Source organism: Botryllus schlosseri, chromosome 1, assembly GCF_051294905.1.
Source record: "Botryllus schlosseri isolate E-star chromosome 1, Bs_hap1, whole genome shotgun sequence".
Lineage (NCBI taxonomy): Eukaryota > Metazoa > Chordata > Ascidiacea > Stolidobranchia > Styelidae > Botryllus > Botryllus schlosseri.
The window spans coordinates 2,951,967-2,970,803 of NC_137236.1; the positions used below are offsets into that span (position 1 = coordinate 2,951,967).

Here is an 18,837-nt window from a genome sequence, read left to right on the forward strand (position 1 = left end):
TAAATCCCAATTCTGTCTTATTTTCAGAGCTCACAACACCACAAAGTGATGACCATCTATTACTCATAAGGTAGCTTTACAGTTAACAAATAAAGCAAATAACAGCATGAGATGCCATGATCAGGACTGGGCGGATATGATAAAGTTTTTTTAATCAGGTTTCCAATTTTGTGTTCAGGGATCCTCGCAACGACCCAAGAAGATTTTGGGGACAAGGCTACATAGGAGGTGAAAACACGCTGCACTTGACTCTGGAATAAATTCATTATGATTCAACACACTATTGAGTAGCAACATCGCCAGTTTGGCGAGACCACGGCTGATATGAGGCAGTACAAAAAATGATTGAAACCACTACAAATTTATGTAGCCGAATTCCACAGCTATCTTAAAACATATGTAGCGTACTCCAATGGTTACATACACATTTTTAAGTCGATCAACTAAAAAAATGATGAGAATCCGTCAAATATTGTGACATAAACAAATAGTAATACTTTTACTGGTCAAATTGTTACATAATTTTGAAGCAAAACGTGTGTTACCAGGAAAACACTACCTCACAATTCTGTAAATTTTGTGACTACTTCTTTTATCAAGCGACAAGCCTTCAATATCTTGCATTTTGCAATTAAGGTATAAAACTATAAAATATCTGTCGGATATGGCAGAAAAGTCGTCGCGGAACGGCAATTTGGAACCATCACAAAAGAACCAGGGACTGTAGATTTGTGCAAACTGCAAACCTAGATAGTTGACGATATACCAACTGGGCCTACTAGCTGCTGGCTTTTAGAGTACCGTAGTTCTAGTTCCAGTTTCGGGGTTTAAAAAGTGAGTAGTTCTAGGCGGGCAATTCAAAAATCCGGCTGACTGTCAACCACTGTTGCAGTGAGTCTTATGTTACAAACTTATTTGTACCTTGGCATAGCAGATCTGTCCATACTCATAAAAAGCCTTGACCAAACCGTCTTCCGTAACATCCAATGACAAATTTGAATAAACACCAGCCGCTCTTCGATAACAGTAGGAACTGTCTTGATGCCGCGTTTCTTTCTGGACTTGACACCTGAAAGAAACCAAGCATTAAGACCAAGCATACGCAGTATGCGCCTGAAATATAGTTTTACTGGCCTCTTATGAATGTATCTATTTTTCCAATGTCGCCAACTATACTACGAGAGTAGCCATAATCAGCAACTTTATCAATGAGAGAGACACGGTGCTAATTTTTGTTTAATTAACATCGAATTGCATAAAATTACGAGGCAGTTCCATGCTATCTATAAGAAAGGGCATAATAATTGTAAGCTATATATACAGTAGACACCCATGTTGAGATGGATGCCGACATTAATGCCCCTCAAGTAGAATAATGAAATATTTTCAGGCAAAATCAAGGTGGTAGAAAACATTGTTGCTACTCAAGAACAATACCGTAATGAAATATTAGCTGAGAGAGTCCTGAGATAGCTCATAACATAGATGCTAATCAGTATAGTTGGCGAATTCTTCAATTTTTGGCAAAAATTTCAAATTAGACAGAAATGAGAGGGAGAATCCTATATTATTGTTACACTCGACTGATTTCTATAGACAATGACCCCAACTCGAGCTACATTTAGGGCCAAGCATCTAAAATCATTAGGCCTAATCTCTTACTTACATAACAGAATAGACTAGGGTTACCATATCATTGTGAAGCAAATTCCGGACACTCTTTAGTGCCCACTAGCGGATTTCAAAATGAGGTTTTACACATTGTCCGTCAATATGACGTCACACCAGCAAAGCATTGCTCATCGAGTGTATACACCAGGGGTGTCAAACTCAACTTGCGTCGCGGGCCAGATCGAAACCTTCAGAGCACTCGCGCGCGGGTCGGACCAGTCAAATGGTTCCAAAATGTTACCTCAAAATCCATGCCCTTGTTTTTAACTTGAATCATAGTCGTTTACAGCACTGAATCGCCATTTGTTAGAAATGTGCTGAAAATGCGTGCGTCACGGGTCGGATGAAACTGTCTGGCCGGCGGGATGCAGCTGGTATACACTATACAGGACCGAAGTGGAGTATACGTCATGAATTGGGACATCTGTAATGTGAGCTCTGGTGATTTCTACTTGCTAGGGTCTGCAATAAATTCCTATATGGGCTGGATGAAACCGTCTGGCGGGCCGTGTCTGGCCTGTCAGGATTGTGTTTGTTAGGTCAGTGCAGCTATCTGGTTATGTGTATCAGGTCCGAAACAACATATTTTCTGCCCCCTTTCCCTAAAAAAGCACTGATTTTGGGCCCACCATAGGGTGGTCGATGTAACTTGTTGGACACTGACTATATGCATTTACCTGTTAAATTTTATGTATGAATTCCGTCAATATTATTGATTCTTCCATATATTAGGCTCATACAATGCACCAGAGGTCGCACATCCGGTGATTTCCAACCTTTTATGGTTGCAACCTCATTTCCAACTTGAAAATGTTCGTGGCAAAGTTCAAAACTTGATAAGCTGATTACTAAAAACCTTCAGCTTGCCTAAACTCACTCACGGCCTAGGAAGCTGATTACGTCCAAAGTCTTCGCGATCCCCAGATAAAGGCAAACGAGCTCAAGATTTGGAACCACTGTCTGTGACTGAAGCATCCAATCGGCCTTAACCAACTCTAGGAATATACCGTTAGCTTATAATTACGATTACGATCGGACATATTTCAGTGAATGATGGTCATTTATATTTATTTTGATCGCATTTTTGATGAGGGTGGTGCCTGGTGCCCATACTAATATCATTAGGCCTATACGTTGCAACGACGCGAAGAAGAATTTTGAATAGCATAAATACGCTTGAAAATAATATTGTTTATGTGGATTTACAAAAAACTTCTGAGCCTGCTTCAAGCCTTCAAAATTCCGGACATTTAGGCATATTTTAGAAATTCCTCCCGGACGCAGTTTTTTCAGTGAAATTCCGGACGTATGGCAACCCTAGAATAGACCATAACAAAGTGAACAGGATTTCATCGTCAAAATAGCTCAATTACAGACAAAATTTCAAATCTGCCTTGAAAAAGCCTTTCAATTCCACAGTTGAATGACCAATGATCATTAAAAGCATATTTTCATCATGCTATAACTTGGAAACTATAGGGGAGAGTGGGTAGGTATGGGCCACTGGGTCACTAATGACAGTCTATACCGAAATTTAGGAATATTAGACAAAGTTTGGCCAAGTTATAGCTTTGTAAGATTTAGTGGCCCATACCTACCCACTCTCCCCTACTTATGGTATGTAGGCCAATTCATTCAAAATAAATTGATATTTACCAAGATATATTCCACTCGTTATGAGAGAAATTTCTGAAAAATATGAAACTAGATGGAGTCCAGATCTATTATCATGGCACAAGCAATCCATTACGCTGGATTGATCACAACTCAAGGTCAAACTTGATCAGACTCGCAGCATTGTTTTACATAGAGGTAGGCTACATATTATCTATAGGATTGTGACACAATGATTTGCGTACCAGTACTCGAATATGATTCAAGTATCATCAACTCTACTGATTCGAGTCAAATAGTGAAATCTGATTTTTTGGACTAATGAAGCTTTACGCCCAGTTTTATCAAAAAATTAATAATTGCAAACATTTTCTGAAACTTTGATTGGACATATCGCAACATACAAAATATGTTGTACAAAGCTATGAACGTTAGCGGAAATGACATTTCTGTGTAACTGTGATCAACTTACAACATTGTCACAGAGACAAATAAAGTATTTTCAAAAAATTCCAAATTATTATTATGTGGTGAAGAGCCGGCCTTATGTTACGTAGTTACATGAAAAGTAGGGTACATACTCAAGCTTTTGGGACTCCCATATACTTATATCGTCATCATGATTGATTATCAAATACTCGGCGTGAAGTCAAATACTCATTCAGAATAGAATCACTCAGGTACCGGTATTCGATTTGCCCAGATGTAGAGTAGGGGTTAAACTCGCTCAGAGGCCAAACGCCAGACGCCAAACGCCGAGCGGCGGCCAAATGTCTGTACGGCGTTTGGCGTCTGTTATGGTGAGACGCCGAGTAGCTATACGGCGTTTGGCGTCTGTTATGTTCAGACGCCGAGTAGCTATACGGCGTTTGGCGTCTGTGATGTTCAGACGCCGAGTAGCTATACGGCGTTTGGCGTCTGTTATGGTGAGACGCCGAGTAGCTATATGGCGTTTGGCCTCTGTTATGTTCAGACGCCGAGTAGCTATACGGCGTTTGCCCCCGATTGGTGTCTCGGTAAACTGAGCAGAGGCCTAATCATTTCATGGTGCGACTATCAAGTTCTCGCAACTATGTGATATCTAAGATTGCAAGTTGTAAAATTTTTGTCATAATAAGCGGTGGCAGAATCCCAAATGATCTATTGCATGTTCAGCTGTATCAAATTATTGTATCACCGCCCACGGTTGCAATGAATCGAGTCATGACTCGACTCACTTTCTTAAAAATGGATTTACTCATTGTATGACTTTTTAAGAATGGTATATCGGGACTGATAAATAGGCTCAAACCTGCCTTTTATCTGTTACAATAACCATGTTTAGAATGGAAAAAATGAAGATAAAAATTATCCGAGACCTTCGATATCACCCCCGCGAGTTCCACAGAAGTGATCTGAAGCTGAACTCTATGGGGAACAGTAAACACCATGACTTGGACTCGACCCATTGCTCTCAGGTTTGACTCGTTGGGGATTGCTCGGACTTGACTCGCCGGTGAATTGAAAACGACTCGACTTGACTTCTTGAAACCTAGTGAATCGGTTGCAACCCGGTCACCACCCCATATTTGTACACTCGCAATGAATTTCAGACCCAAGTCTGCAGATACAGCATGTAATGAAACCACAATATGAAATGGGCAACGAAACCACAGCAGAAGGCAATGAAACCACGGTAAAAGTCATCGAGAAATAAGAAGTGGAACCACAGTAAAAATGACTGAGAAATATGCATTGCAACCATAGTAAAAGTCACAACGAAATAAGCAGTGGAAACACAGTAAAAGTCAGAGAAATATGCAATCAAACCACAGTAAACGTCACTGAGGAATCAGCAGTGGAACCACAGTAAAAATGACTGAGAAATATGCATTGCAACCATAGTAAAAGTCACAACGAAATAAGCAGTGGAAACACAGTAAAAGTCAGAGAAATATGCAATCAAACCACAGTAAACGTCACTGAGGAATCAGCAGTGGAACCACAGTAAAAATGACTGAGAAATATGCATTGCAACCATAGTAAAAGTCACAATGAAATAAGCAGTGGAAACACAGTAAAAGTCAGAGAAATATGCAATCAAACCACAGTAAACGTCAATAAGAAATCAGCAGTGGAACCACAGTAAAATTGACTGAGAAACAGGCAACGAAACCACAGTAAAATATAGAAGCATCAGAATTCACACCACAGTACATAGCATGCAATAAAAATCATCATCAGGATCAGGTATCCGCTGTCCCGGGCAACAGTCCTCGTGTGTCCATCGACCACAGCCGTCACACGCAACCTGGAAACAAGTTAGAATCAATATACCCGACGAATGTAATCTCGTAATTGCATACCCATTTCATGTCTTTTTTTGGGGGGTCTTGACTACCGCATTTAATGCAATAATCTTCCAATTCTTTCTCATCTGCGGGAGAAACATGCAACGTATTTAATATGGTTTTAACCTGACATGGACCAGCATACCCGTCGCATCAAGCAAAATTTGACCAAACTGCTGGCGGTAGCTTTCGCAAGCTTGTTGAGAATGATCAAAATCCAGGTTTGCATCGGGGATTGATAATCCAGTGGTTAAGTAGAGTTTGGCAGCCTATTAAGTGTCAGTTGATTGCAAATTAATTTTCTCAAATCTCAATACATGAACGCATCACAAACCTTCAAAGCAAGGACTCCACAATTAAATCCGTCATTTTGAACACCGGTCCTTATTAATCCTGTATATCTCGCAACTGATTCTCTTCTTGAGTACGTTCGTATAAATTCGCTGGATTAATACAGAAATGAAATATGTCTCTTGAATACGACCTCATCAACTTACTCAAACTGTTGCAAGACATTCCCATAGCGATCCTCGTGGCCCATTGGATCGTATAGTAGAACCATATTTGATTCAACGTCAGATACCTGAAAGAGTATATACATACATTACACTAATACAGAATATATTGACGAGACAGAACATGGGTGGAAGGGGTGAGAAGCAATGAGTTTCACAAACTTACAATATCAAGGTAGAATCTGACAGGTATGGAACATGCTTACCAAAAGAATCCAATGGTTGCCCCTGCCCACACCAGTTCCGCCACAACGAACATTAAGTGGCGCTACAAAAGATTTTGTAGCTGCTTCTTTCTAGAGTGAATCACTAAATTAGAGAATATTCAAAAGTCTTGTTACTATTACACATACTGTTTTCTTTTTGCCAGAGGCAAATTTCCCAGCAACAAACCAATTAGTAGCTAGCAGACAGGAAACAACCATTGTATGACCTTCCGACTGAAATTACAAGCTTTAAATAGCTTTCAGCAACAAAAAACTTGAGCAAGGCAATGACTTACTTTTTCATTGAGAGCAAAAAGAATACAATCCATCAACTGAAATTTATGAGATAACAAGATCAATAAGTCGTCATGAAAATGACAGCAGAGCAAATGACCGTATCATTTAGCCAGCCACATCCATTCAAAAGCAGCATGTCTTGTGTGGATACAGGTAGCCGATTCACGACAGCTTCAATCCTATTTGCTTTATGCGCCGACGTAAAAAGTGAATTTATTTCTAAAAAGAGTATTATCATCAGTACGATAAAATTACCAACATGAAATATAAAGAAACATACCTGTGAATTTGAATGGAAGTATCTGGATATCTTTGCATTTTGTGGCATTTTTGTCCACAGAATTTTCAAATGCATCTCTTGCAACAATGGAGCAAGATTCCGTTTTCGGCTGAGACAATTTGTCATAGCATGAATCAACAGATATGGAATTGGTAACAGAAGCAACATGCGACGGAACAGTCACAGTAGCAATAGTGAGACGAGCGGGAACATTACTACCACTTGATGCTTGTACAGGGTTGGTGACAGTGGGAGGAATAGTGGCTTTTTTATCAGTTCGTGACACCGTTGCAGAATTGGCCGACCGGTCGTAGAAGGAGCAAGTAGCTACATTGCCGGGCAGTTTTCCAACTGGTCCATCATCTGTGGGTAACAAGTCCATATTAAATACACTGGAAAATCAAAATTTGACTTAATGATGAAACAAAGTCACAGATGGAATTTGCAGCTACTACCTTTCATAGCCAGTGTCGCACGGCCATCATCTGCGAGGACAACAGGCTTGGAGAAATGTCTCTTGGTCTTTTTCATATATCTTTCGTTAATCTTCATATTTTGAAGATGCAGGGAAACTCTCGACAGAAATATGAAATTTACTGGATCCATATTGCAAAGAAAATGCCTGAAATACCCATGTTTTAGCTAGTGCTATTCTATATGTGGCACACACACAATTCACTGACCGGTCTCGTGCCATGATAGCATTTTGCTGCTCAGCAATACTTGTGTTAACAAGAGCCAGGTCTTTACAGTATTTCATATCTCTGAATGACTTCTCAGCAGACTTTTTCTTTGATTTTTGATGGAAACGATCACCGAGAGAGTAGAAAGTCCCAGGAGTTTCGTCCAAGCGTATTGAAATTGGATCAAGATGACCCTCTGACTCCTTCTTGATGTTATCTGGAGTGCATTCAAATAGCATTCCTCTGAATGGCGAGAACATGCCCGGAGAGCGATTTTCCCCATGGTGGGCAATCTAGAGAACGGCAAATGATTGTGACGCACATAAGAATGACTGATGATTTATGAGATTTCCACTTACCTGAGAGGCAATGTCCGAAATTATGACTCGGGGTTGATGTTTGAATGACAACAAAGCATCAACATAATCTCGTGCACTTTCTTGACGTAATACATATTTAAAATAAACACATATGCCACATGGACATCGGAGATGGACTATTCCCCCTGCCAAGTTAATAGAATATAAAAAGTCGAGTTACTCCAGTCGCCTGTGGAGTCTAGTATGGTATAGAAAGTTTACCACCACATTTGGTAATGCTCTTGAACATTTTCGGGGTGATCGTTTTGAACAGTAGTAGTTCATTAATTTTATTAATCAAATCTCCTTTGCTTCCCGTGTCATTCATTCCCACTTTTTGACAGATGTCACGCAAGTCACCAAGTGTGTTCTGAATATGCAAATGAAGTGTATCATACAATTGCTACTAGGATTTCGATCATACCGAAGGATTGTTTAAAGTCAGAAGTATCTCGTCCTCTGTTGTTGGAGCTGCATTCAGTTTGGACTTTTCCAAGGGTCTTTTAATAAGAGTGCCTTTCCGGTGTTCCGTATTCAAAAGAAGATCTGATGACCTGCAGCTTTTTGCCATCCAAGGTGCGACACTGTCGTGGCTTATTTTCACCTTCCACGGATTGGCGGACGTTCCTATAAAACAATACAGTCACTAATCTGTTGTTGAATGATATGTCTGAACTTAAAGTCATCTGTGTCGATCAGGGTTGTAATGACTCGAGTCATGACTCGACTCGAGTCAGACTCGAGTCACGATTTTCGGATGACTCGACTCGACTCGAGTCATTTTCTCAAAATACGGAAATGACTCGACTCGACTCGAGTCAATCTGTGTATTGACTCGACTTGAACTCGAGTCATTGCGCATGACTCGAAGCAAGTCATTGACTCGAAATTCAGACGGCGAAGACCGACATTTCATTGTAATTTCGAAGCAAACACACTATTGGGATTTCGTTTATTGGTACTGGTGCTTGAGAATGCGACCAGAAACTGCTAAAAGTGAGGAAAATTGATATATTATAAATGCGAACCATTCAATATCACCAAACAGAGTTAAAAAAGTGGGTTTAGGAAGACTTTAACTGGAAACTGAGCAGTCAACACGATGACTTGGACTCGGACTCGAGTCATAATACCACGACTCGGACTCGATCCTCTGTTCGCTGACTTGCACTCGGACTTGACTCGGTGGGAATTGAAAATGACTCGACTTGACTCGAGTCAAAAATATAAAAGTGAGATTGACTTGTGACTCGGAGCCTTGTGACTTGGTTACAACCCTGGTGTTGATCTAGAATGGATCCTCTGTTATCAGCTCCGAAAAATTTAATTACCACAGAATCCTCGGCCAATAATTTCTTTTCGATATGCCATCCAAGAATCCTCAATATTTACAGTGTCTTCAAATTGCACATCTCTCTTGGTAGCATCCACTGTAATAAAATTCATACAGGAAATTCAATGAGTGATGCAGAACCATTGAAATTCAAACATACCGTCAATAGCACATGTATTCTTCCAATTGCCATCCCCTACGACTATGGATGGGGAATTGCCACATTTTAGACAGGCGAAACTATCACTCATGTCCTGCAGAGCCAAAAAATGGAGAAATGCATTTCTTAATTTGTTTGTCGGAATTTCATCAGAAAACAGGGATGCAAGATTGGCTCCCACTGAAATGTGATTCTGGAAGACAGTAAACACATGCATGGAATGGCAAGAACTAGATATGGAATTAAGATACCTGAATCCCATTCTTCAAGTGCATACATAGTCGCAGCGTCAGTAATATATGACCATCAAAATTATGCACACCAGACTTGTAATTCTGGAATCGAACCTGCCAGCCACACGAATTGCAAGACTTTTCCTTGATACAGACTCCTAAAATTTATCGGATTGAGAACAGAATGAAATAACCTCATTTGATGAACTTGAGCTATATTGCACTACAGCAATGTTTAAAGAGCTTCTTGGAGCTTCAATATACAATTGAATAGCATATAGAATTACAGCAATGAAAAATAAAATCAATTACCTTTCCACATACAACCCACTCCATAAATCTGAGCTTTTCGCATTCCGCTCACTTCAAGAACTCCAGCACACCTTGCACAAACAGTTTCTTCTGGCGTTAATTCTGAAATTATTCCTTCCTTCAAATATTCATTAGGTATCTTTTCCGGGATCAGTTTATGCTCGAGATAATACTTCATATTCAACTGCATGTCATCAGTAGGAGGTTGAGTACTGTAAATCAAATATTAGGAAATTAATTATGGAATCTTCGAAAGTCATGCGATGAAGATTACCTCGACATACATGATATGAGATCTGGTTCAGTCTGGAACACATACCATTTTGCCAGTGTGATGTGCAAGCTTGTTCCAGTTTTCCATGAGCACAGACATGACCATGAGCCTCCGTCAACGTCAAATGTCACCCGCACTCTTTCACTAGGACTATAGTATGTCGTCTCGCCAGTGAAGATGGAATAATACTTGTATTTCTTCGAAATATTGAATGCTTCAAAATTCGCATGCACCACGAGTGGAGCATTGCATTGCACACTCCTCATTCTTTCACTGCTGCATTTTTCACTAGTTGCGGTTGATATTAGCTTCATTTCAACGAGGGTGTTCAAAACCTTTTCATCTAAATCAATGTTTGCACATGGGCGTGCATTTTCTACAGCATCTAAATGATCACATTGGACCCCGGGATTTTTGTCCTTGAGGGTCCCAAAAATTGATATACAGTCTTTGTCTTCACACCCAATCAGGCTTCGTAATAAATGCTTCGTAACGTGCAAAGGAGCAGCTTGGCCTGATGATCCTTGCGAGACCATAAACACACCATTTTTCGGATCAATACAAACTGCAGGAAGGGTTGATGGATGGCCGTGGGCATCTCGTTCATGTCTTGTCAAGCCATGAGACCTTGCATATGACTTGTCGCATTTGGTGCATTGCTTTTTACTTTTGCTATCTGCTGGTTGATTTAAACGACGAGTCTTGCTTTCCTTGTTTGGTGGCGGATTGCCACATACTTTCTGTAAATGACTTTGAAATGTACCACGTCGACCAAGAACTTTAGTGCAGGTATGGCAGTGGTAGTGACTCCTGCCTCTGGCCTGACCAATACGTTCCATACACTTCAAACGGCATGGTACGATATAGCCTGGAATATGTGAATACAATTAGATACACAAGGGTAAATCCATGTCAAATCAACCACACTCCTATCCACTCTCCACTCCTATCCAAGTAGTTGAGAGTGGATTATAGTGTATAATGATAGAATATATTGAAGGAAAAATTTCTCCCAATCAAATTGATCATGCATAACATGAACTAGCGCAATTATGTCTACACAAAAATTGGAAATTAACATGTCATAATTATGAGAGCTGGTTCAGAGAGAAACATGGCTGACTCCGCTGACATGTCTTGCTAACTAATATTTGATGGGTATAAGTAGCCTACCTCAAAATTAATCAACTTTACATAAATACTTCTGAATCCATTGGGTAGGCCTACCGGTTACAATGCAATTTGAGATTAACCACAGCAGAGATTGGTTCACTCTCAAGTCTCAGATTTTTCTGAAAATTGCCTCAAAACATGAATTCCAGTTTTCAAGTAATCGCAAGCCATGATAATATCAAGCTTTTTAACACTCAGTCTATTACCCATAAATCACAATCGAGTAGAGATTCTTCACTAAGGAATGCGACATGGCTATATACTCGGGTAAGATATTTACAGACCTTGCACTTCGTTGTCGATATAGTGAGGTACACGATGAGCCCAGTGTACCGCCTCGATATGCTCATTTAGCTTTTCTGACGTTTTGAACGTGTAGATTTCGCAGAGACCGCAATTAAGTTCTTCTGTTATGATTCTAATGAGGTGTGTCAAATCCTCAGTTAGAGCAATCGCTGTCATTGCTGCAAGAAAACTCGATAATCATAAGCATCTAAAGACGTCTACCATAGTGTTCTATGTAGCAGACATCCTTTGTCTGTCGGCGTTAAAGCTCCCAACTTCGACTCTCTAGCAATCCCTGAGAGTGACTACCCTCATATAAGATCCTATACGCTAGACAAATTCAGACGCCAAGTAGCTATACGGCGTCTCACTTTTCGGACGCCAAACGCCGTATAGCTACTCGGCGTCTACGCCATCTAGCGTCTCCGTTCAGCCGCCAAACGCCGTGTAGACATTCGGCCGCCGCCCGGCGTCTGGCGTCTGGCGTTTGGCCTCTGAGCGGGTTTAACCCCTGTTGCAGATGTAAGCCTAGTACATACCAGCAAATCTTTTTCCTGCATGATTTCGTCTCCTGCATCGTCGTCCATCGATAATTCCATTTCAAGTCAACAACACAGTAACCCACTAGGTCTTAGATTTTTATGTCATTGTAGGAATGCATCTGGTATCTAGCACCGAGTGTGGAAAACATTATTTTTTCAATATTCAGACACTGAAACCATCGCATCCGCATCCGGCCCGCCAGGCGATTCTAAAAAAAGGCTGCATTATCCGGCACATTTCTAACAAATGTTCAGATTTTAGTAGGAAACACTTCCATTCTCTCAAGTCAGAAAATGTCGAGCATGTTCATAGGCCACATTATAACCATTAGACAGTGGTGTTGAGGTTACACTGTAGTCACCATTAGCAACAAGTCACTGCCATTGACACTAGTGTAACCATACGTTCTGTTTTTTTGACGTTGTCGAAAGTGTTCTCAGTGCACGCTCAAATGGCCTCTTTTTGAGATTATGTCTTGTTTTTTGAAAATTTTGGTTAAATGTATGTGAAATTCCACTGAAAAATTTGAAATAAGTACTGAAGTAACGGTTGGGCGGGTCTTTCGGGAGTTGAGCCAGAAATATGAACTTTTTTTATTCAACCAACTACAAACTTGTTTTCTCGGATTTTACCGCCGTATTGTAAGTCTGAAAATTTTATAAAAGGAGTCCTCTTTTAGATTTCTAAAATATGGTAACCCTAATTGACACTCACTTCCGAGAAGGCAAAAAAGTGCTCAGTGTGTTCACAGTTTTATGGAAAAATGGACCACAAAGTAGTTATCTGCAGTAGTGGTTAATATAATTATGACAACAAAATATAATTTAAATATCTGTAGTCGCACTCCGTCTGCGCTTATAACTCAACATCTCCTTGTCTGCTGTAGAAACTCGAATCACGATGTAAAAATGTTGAAACAACTTTCAACGGCTACGTTTACGGTTGAATCGCTTGTATTTCTCACAACGCATATACAGGACTATATTGTCAGATTACGACTAAAACAAAGCTATCATAGCAATATGCCAACAAATATCGTCCGTAAAACAGCTGTTTTAGCAATTTATGAAACTATTTAACCGGCCAATCATCGTAATTTCGCCCATTCGGTTGATTGCGAATAAAGGTATTGATGTAATAGAACCGGATAGCCCGTGATACAATGTAATTATTATAATGCATATAAGCTTTATAATTGAGTAGTAGAGTGGAAAACGAGGGCATGGATTTTGAGGAAATATATTGAAATCATTTGTCTGGTCCGACCTGCGAGTTTTGTGAAGGTTTGAATCCGACCCGCGACGCCAGTGGAGTTTGACACCCCTGCTTCAGATGAACAAATTACCAGGAACCACGAATTCCGCAGCTGCGGTGAATATCTCGTGCATGGAATATAAGTTAATTCATGTGGAGGGGACTCGTACTCTGCGGCAGGACTCAATGATAAACGTGTGATGGTGGGAAAGAACGTTCCATATATCCAATGCAACTAATACTGGATGATAAGTACTACCTTCTTTCGCTTACAATCTTCTAACGTCTTCCTGAATTCATCTTCTTTCTCAACGTAAAGGACATGGACATGGACATGAAGGGGAACGGAAATTGCTCTCCCGCGCTCCAAAATTAGTTTGTAATCGTCGACGGGTATCTGGCCATTCACGGCAATATCCAGGAGATCCAACTAAAATGCGGAAATTTTTTTTTTCAGACTTGAAGATAGCCACGGAAGAGATCATTGGGTCCGAAGTCACATAAAATGATAGGTAAATATAAATGCGGTTGGCAATACTTTATGAATCGAATCAGGAATCATACTTGATACTTTTTCCAGCAAGTCTCAATCATCGACCAGTCGATGTTTTCTTCAACTATGCAATCGAGCACGATCTTGCTTATCTGAACACAATATTGGTTTCATTAGGTAAGATTACTTGATTGTTACGATGTATTCCCATTTGAATATTTATTTATATAGTTTCAGTACAATAGTGATTAGTATGAATTCTTCGATTCTCCATAATGCATATACTACATCGGTTTTAGTCACATCCAAGAACATGTTTTTTTATAAATCTACTTATGAATATGATATGCATTGTACAAACGGATGATATAGAAGATGATGATCAAAGTAGTCATCGTCAGTGGTCAAGTAGAAGTAACACTTTCAATTTCTACTCAGGTAGAGGTATAAGAATCAATATGCAGGTAGTAAAAAAGTGAGTACTCAAAGCCTAGTTTTGTCTGAAAAATGAAAACCGCAAATAGAATTGAAAGTATTCTAAAATCATAACCACTTGAGTAAGTAGTTAAGTAGGAATAATCTACTTAATTACTACGACAAGTAGAAGTACTTTGTTACTGATCAACGCTGGACATAGGATATAGGTAGGAACTCTTGCTATGTAACGAGGTCACTCATATTTACCCGAACTTACCTATATACTTGACACGGAGAAACATACCTTATTTTAATTGTTAACTGCCAGCTTTCCAAAACCCTTATTTGTAGCATGCATTGTTGATTTTCACCTCGGACAACGTCAATGCTTGAGCGTACAATTTTACTTATAAAATGGATGAAAATTTATCCGTGAAGTACTGTACTTTATATTTTCCAAAATCAAAATTTATGGAAACTTAACACGAACTACTTTCTCCGTATCAGAATACAAAATACAACAAGCGATTAGTCTCGTAAAATAGGGTTTTCATGTTCTGGAATCGGGTAAAGATGGTAAACTTTTTCCACTTCGTAGTCGGCTGACTATAAAAAAGGTCAACTTTCGCTCAGCTCACGAAACACCCGCCTAACAGTTAGTTCAATGTCATTTTATGGTATCTCAGTCGAATTTTGCCCTGTGTTTCAGCAAAATTCTGAAAAAAGAGGACAAAATCTCAAAAATGACATTACCAATACCCCGAAAAAGGAGGATAAGTCCTCCTAAAGAGGACGTATGGTAACCTTATGTAAAAGAACTGCCCAAGTAGATTAGGAAGTAGTCAAAAACATTACCGCTTGAGTAAGTAGCGAAGTAGGCAAACTTCATTTGAGTATTCTGGAGAAGGACAAGTACTGGTTTGCTAACCACATCTATTAACGAGACACTTACATGTTTGTATAGTACGTGGTTATTATGACAATTTCACTCATAATTTTAATGGAAACTTACGAACTGCTTAATACTTTTCAGAATGCAAATTGTAACCAGTAAGTAGACTTGCCGAAAAATTGCTCAAGTCGAAACGAAATGGTGACCACTTGCGTACGTACTTGAAGTATGAAAACTGTATTAACCCCATCCCAATCAATCCACGCATTATCCAGTAATATAAGTGAATCAGCCTGTACTCTGAAACATATTAGTTATATCTCCAACGTCCGATCGAATTAAAACTGATATTAGAACACTCAGTCAGCTGATTTCATTCCATGTTTTGACTCCGAGCCATTCATGCACGTGAGACATTAGCTCCACCACGCGGAAGAACGAAAGGCGTTAGAGAGAGAGAGATAGTCTTTATTTTTTCATCGAACCAAAATACATAACAAACGGCAGTGATGGTGGTACAGAAAATATGCGTGCACAGTATTCGGTATTAGATAGGAATGATCGATAAGACCATGAAGGTCATCTAGTCTGATCACACCAGCATCAAACAGGTACACTTGACTCAGAACAGTCTGGCTGTAAGAAATGTTTAGTTAGGAAAGGAAAATAGAAAAAAAATTAAACAATGGTAGCAAATGATCAATGAAGCAATGTCTGGGCGAGGTAGGGCAACAGTGTTAGTGTAACGACAAGAGGTGATCAAGTAGGGCTTTTTTGAATCTATTATAAGGCAATTCACGGATATGTGATGGTAATGCATTCCAGATGATAGGTCCCGAGTAGTCGATAGATCTCTTAGTTAGGTTGCTATTGGGTTGGGGTAAGTAGACGTTTCCTTTAGACGAAGATCTCGTGTAATGGGAATGGACATGTTTAGCAGGTATGAAAAAGTCATCAAACACAGGAGGCAGACTATTGGAAAAATACTTGTGAACAACTTTTGATACTTCGAAGCGATACAGTTCATCAACTCGCAAAATTCGATGCTTACGGTAGTAAGGCGATAAATTGGTACGTAAAGGTACAGATGATATCAGCCGTATCGCACGGTTTTGCAGGGTTCGAATTCTGCACAAAAATGTTGTACATGCATTTCCCCATACTACGATTCCATACTGCAGATGCGAGTGGAAAAGAGAGAAGTAGATGGTTCGTAGTATTGATCTGGAAACCAAAGATTGGAGACGGGTCATTATTCCCACACACCGAGCTAGTTTTGATATTGTGCATTCAATATGCTGCTTCCAAGACAATTTCGAATCAATGGTGACGCCGAGATATTTTGCTGAGTCACATATTGAGATTTGTTTATGATTGATGTTCACAGTGAAATTATGACTGGCATTATTTAAAACGAGCATCTCGGTCTTATCTGCATTCAAACTTAGTTTGTTTGCTTGCAGCCATCTCGACACTTTTGGGAGTTCCCTATTCACAGATGCATGCAGATCATCGAAAGTGTTGGAGGTTATGAAGAGGTGAGTATCATCAGCAAATAGCGTTGTGCGGAATAAAGATGCATTAACAATGTCGTTAATATAAATGAGGAAAAAAGTCAAGTAATACAAGTTAAATCGATAACATCATGCAGTTCGATATTACATTTCCTTCATAACCTATTTGGTTTGTCATCTCTCCTAATTTTATTCTCTTGTACATATCGTTATCATCGGATAGGTCGATAAGCGCACACTCGAATAGGGTACGTATTATAAGCATTTAAAAGAACGATACTGCCAGAAAGGTGAGGAGCCATCGATGCATGACGTCCTTGGAAGCCAAGGAGACCGCTTGCCTAGTAACCACTGTGACTGTATATATCGTTTTGCACAATTTGCCCTATGCCAGGGCGCGCAACTTATTGTCCGGTCAGTGAGCCGCATATGGGAAAATTAGGCACTTGGCGGGCCAGATTACAGAATATGTACAATTATACATTATACCTTAATCGCGTATTTATCCACCGCTACAAGGAATTAATTGTGTTTAATGCCAGCTATCCGACAGTCGTCGAGCATGTCCGCATTCAAGTCGAAATACAAGCAATTTCTCCTAAGTCAATACTAGCCAGTCTTCGGGATTACCGGACCACGACCTAACATCGACCTCGCCCTTCGCCACATGCCACCTCATTTTGTCGCTAGCGTCTTATATTCTCTGCATCACTTTTCATTCAGTGTCCATGCCTCTTATTTACTTCGCCTAGGCTAAGGTTGGTGTCTGATCTTAATGGCTGCTCCAAGTTGTTTTGACACCTTCCTATCTTCTCATTCTATCGCAGTCTTGTGATGTTTTGAAACGATGAAAATATTAATAAACCTGATTGATTGATGTAAACTTAAAGTTTAAAGCAAAGAGATCAACAAGAGTATTTAATGAATTTATTTACAACAGCTATTGAAGTCAATTAGACATCTATGGTCGCTCAATACTGTCAACTAGTTTTTTGAACTCTGATTGCATGTCATATGCAAACACCCTTAGTGAAGACTGCTAATGTTCGTGGCAGTGATGGGATTACGTCACTGCCTTCGAATCACAAGTCATCTCGAATCATTGCACATTTTGACTCGAGTCAAGTCAATTCACTTGATTTTCATAAGTGATAAGGGTCAAGTCAAGTCACTCGATTTTTGGAGGTGACCCGAGTCAAGTCAAGTCAAGTCAAGAGTCAAGTAACTAGTCAAGTCAAGTTGAAATTTCAAAGTACTAGACATGATTCAAATTCATTACTAGGGCGATTTTTATTTGACACTTCAAAAGAAGTCAAATTTTGTTTTACATGGTGAGTTTGATTTATTAAGCTGTTCTTGTGTAAATCACACCAACATGTAACTCAGTTACTCCCGCCATTTACCGGCTTCAAAAATCTAGTATTTTTCAGCTGTTACTCGTTTTGTGTTCACAATAGACAAAACTTGCTTCTAAGACAGAGAGAAACATGATGTTTTTGCAGTTTTCATGACCCTACGACCAGTGGTTGTCGAGATGAGCAATTTCACCCCCTCTCGCGCAGAAATTGGGGGGATGCTGGCTGAAAATGGAGGCAATCCCCTAAATCCAATTTTTATTGAAGTTTCAAGTCATTTTTCGGGACCTAAGAATCCCCTTTTTTTCGATTTGAAAAAAAGTCATTTTCACTCCACCCTACAACATTTCAGCATTTAACGACAAATGACGATACATATCCTCGCATCTTCACCAAGTCTACCTACCTCTAATTTGAATTAAGTTCTGACACATGAAACAATTGTCTGGCATTTATCCTGATTGCTACACAACCTTTGTCAAATTGTACGCATTCGCGTAAAAACATTGTCTCTCCATATTCTGATAACCCAAATAAAATGCAAGGCTCAAATAACTAATTATTATATATTTCAAATCAATTCCATACATTTCATGACATGAAAACGCAGCCCAATACAACATAAAATCACGGAAATTCCAGCC

The 18,837-nt window shown here is 39.6% G+C and overlaps 2 protein-coding genes and 1 long non-coding RNA gene across 6 annotated transcripts in view; all 3 read right to left on the reverse strand.

Moving 5' to 3' along the window:
* LOC145439227 (uncharacterized) overlaps window positions 1–18,837 on the reverse strand; it is a 462,343-nt gene that overhangs the window by 60,886 nt on the left and 382,620 nt on the right. The window lies entirely within an intron of this gene.
* On the reverse strand, window positions 928–12,395 carry LOC145449564 (uncharacterized). The gene is made up of 2 exons (XR_013918303.1): window positions 12,265–12,395; window positions 928–1,069 (listed from the first exon to the last, which is right to left on the reverse strand). It is a non-coding gene; the product is annotated as an uncharacterized LOC145449564 (long non-coding RNA).
* LOC145450648 (uncharacterized) lies at window positions 4,868–12,217 on the reverse strand. Of its 2 annotated transcripts, XM_080331964.1 has the most exons (21): window positions 11,725–12,217; window positions 10,268–11,135; window positions 9,994–10,205; window positions 9,700–9,839; window positions 9,449–9,641; window positions 9,287–9,385; window positions 8,380–8,582; window positions 8,178–8,325; window positions 7,956–8,101; window positions 7,597–7,889; window positions 7,369–7,535; window positions 6,914–7,276; window positions 6,731–6,852; window positions 6,633–6,668; window positions 6,484–6,570; window positions 6,337–6,426; window positions 6,113–6,198; window positions 5,950–6,058; window positions 5,761–5,884; window positions 5,631–5,701; window positions 4,868–5,575 (listed from the first exon to the last, which is right to left on the reverse strand). In XM_080331964.1, exons 1-21 carry the CDS (start codon window positions 11,900–11,902, stop codon window positions 5,468–5,470), a joined length of 3,843 nt encoding a protein of 1,280 aa, XP_080188090.1. In that variant the 5' UTR covers window positions 11,903–12,217; the 3' UTR covers window positions 4,868–5,467. The 2 variants fall into 2 exon arrangements, with proteins under 2 accessions (XP_080188090.1, XP_080165603.1); XM_080309477.1 differs by lacking the exons at window positions 6,337–6,426; window positions 6,484–6,570.

Excerpts from the sequence above, each read along its gene's own strand:
- LOC145450648 (XM_080331964.1), bottom strand. The coding sequence starts at position 11,902 with ATGACAGCGATTGCTCTAACTGAGGATTTGACACACCTCATTAGAATC. Across the intron at positions 9,642-9,699 it reads ACTTGAAGAATGGGATTCAG|AATCACATTTCAGTGGGAGC; the intron begins GTATCTTAATTC and ends ACTGTCTTCCAG. Across the intron at positions 8,102-8,177 it reads GAGCATTACCAAATGTGGTG|GGGGAATAGTCCATCTCCGA; the intron begins GTAAACTTTCTA and ends TTAACTTGGCAG.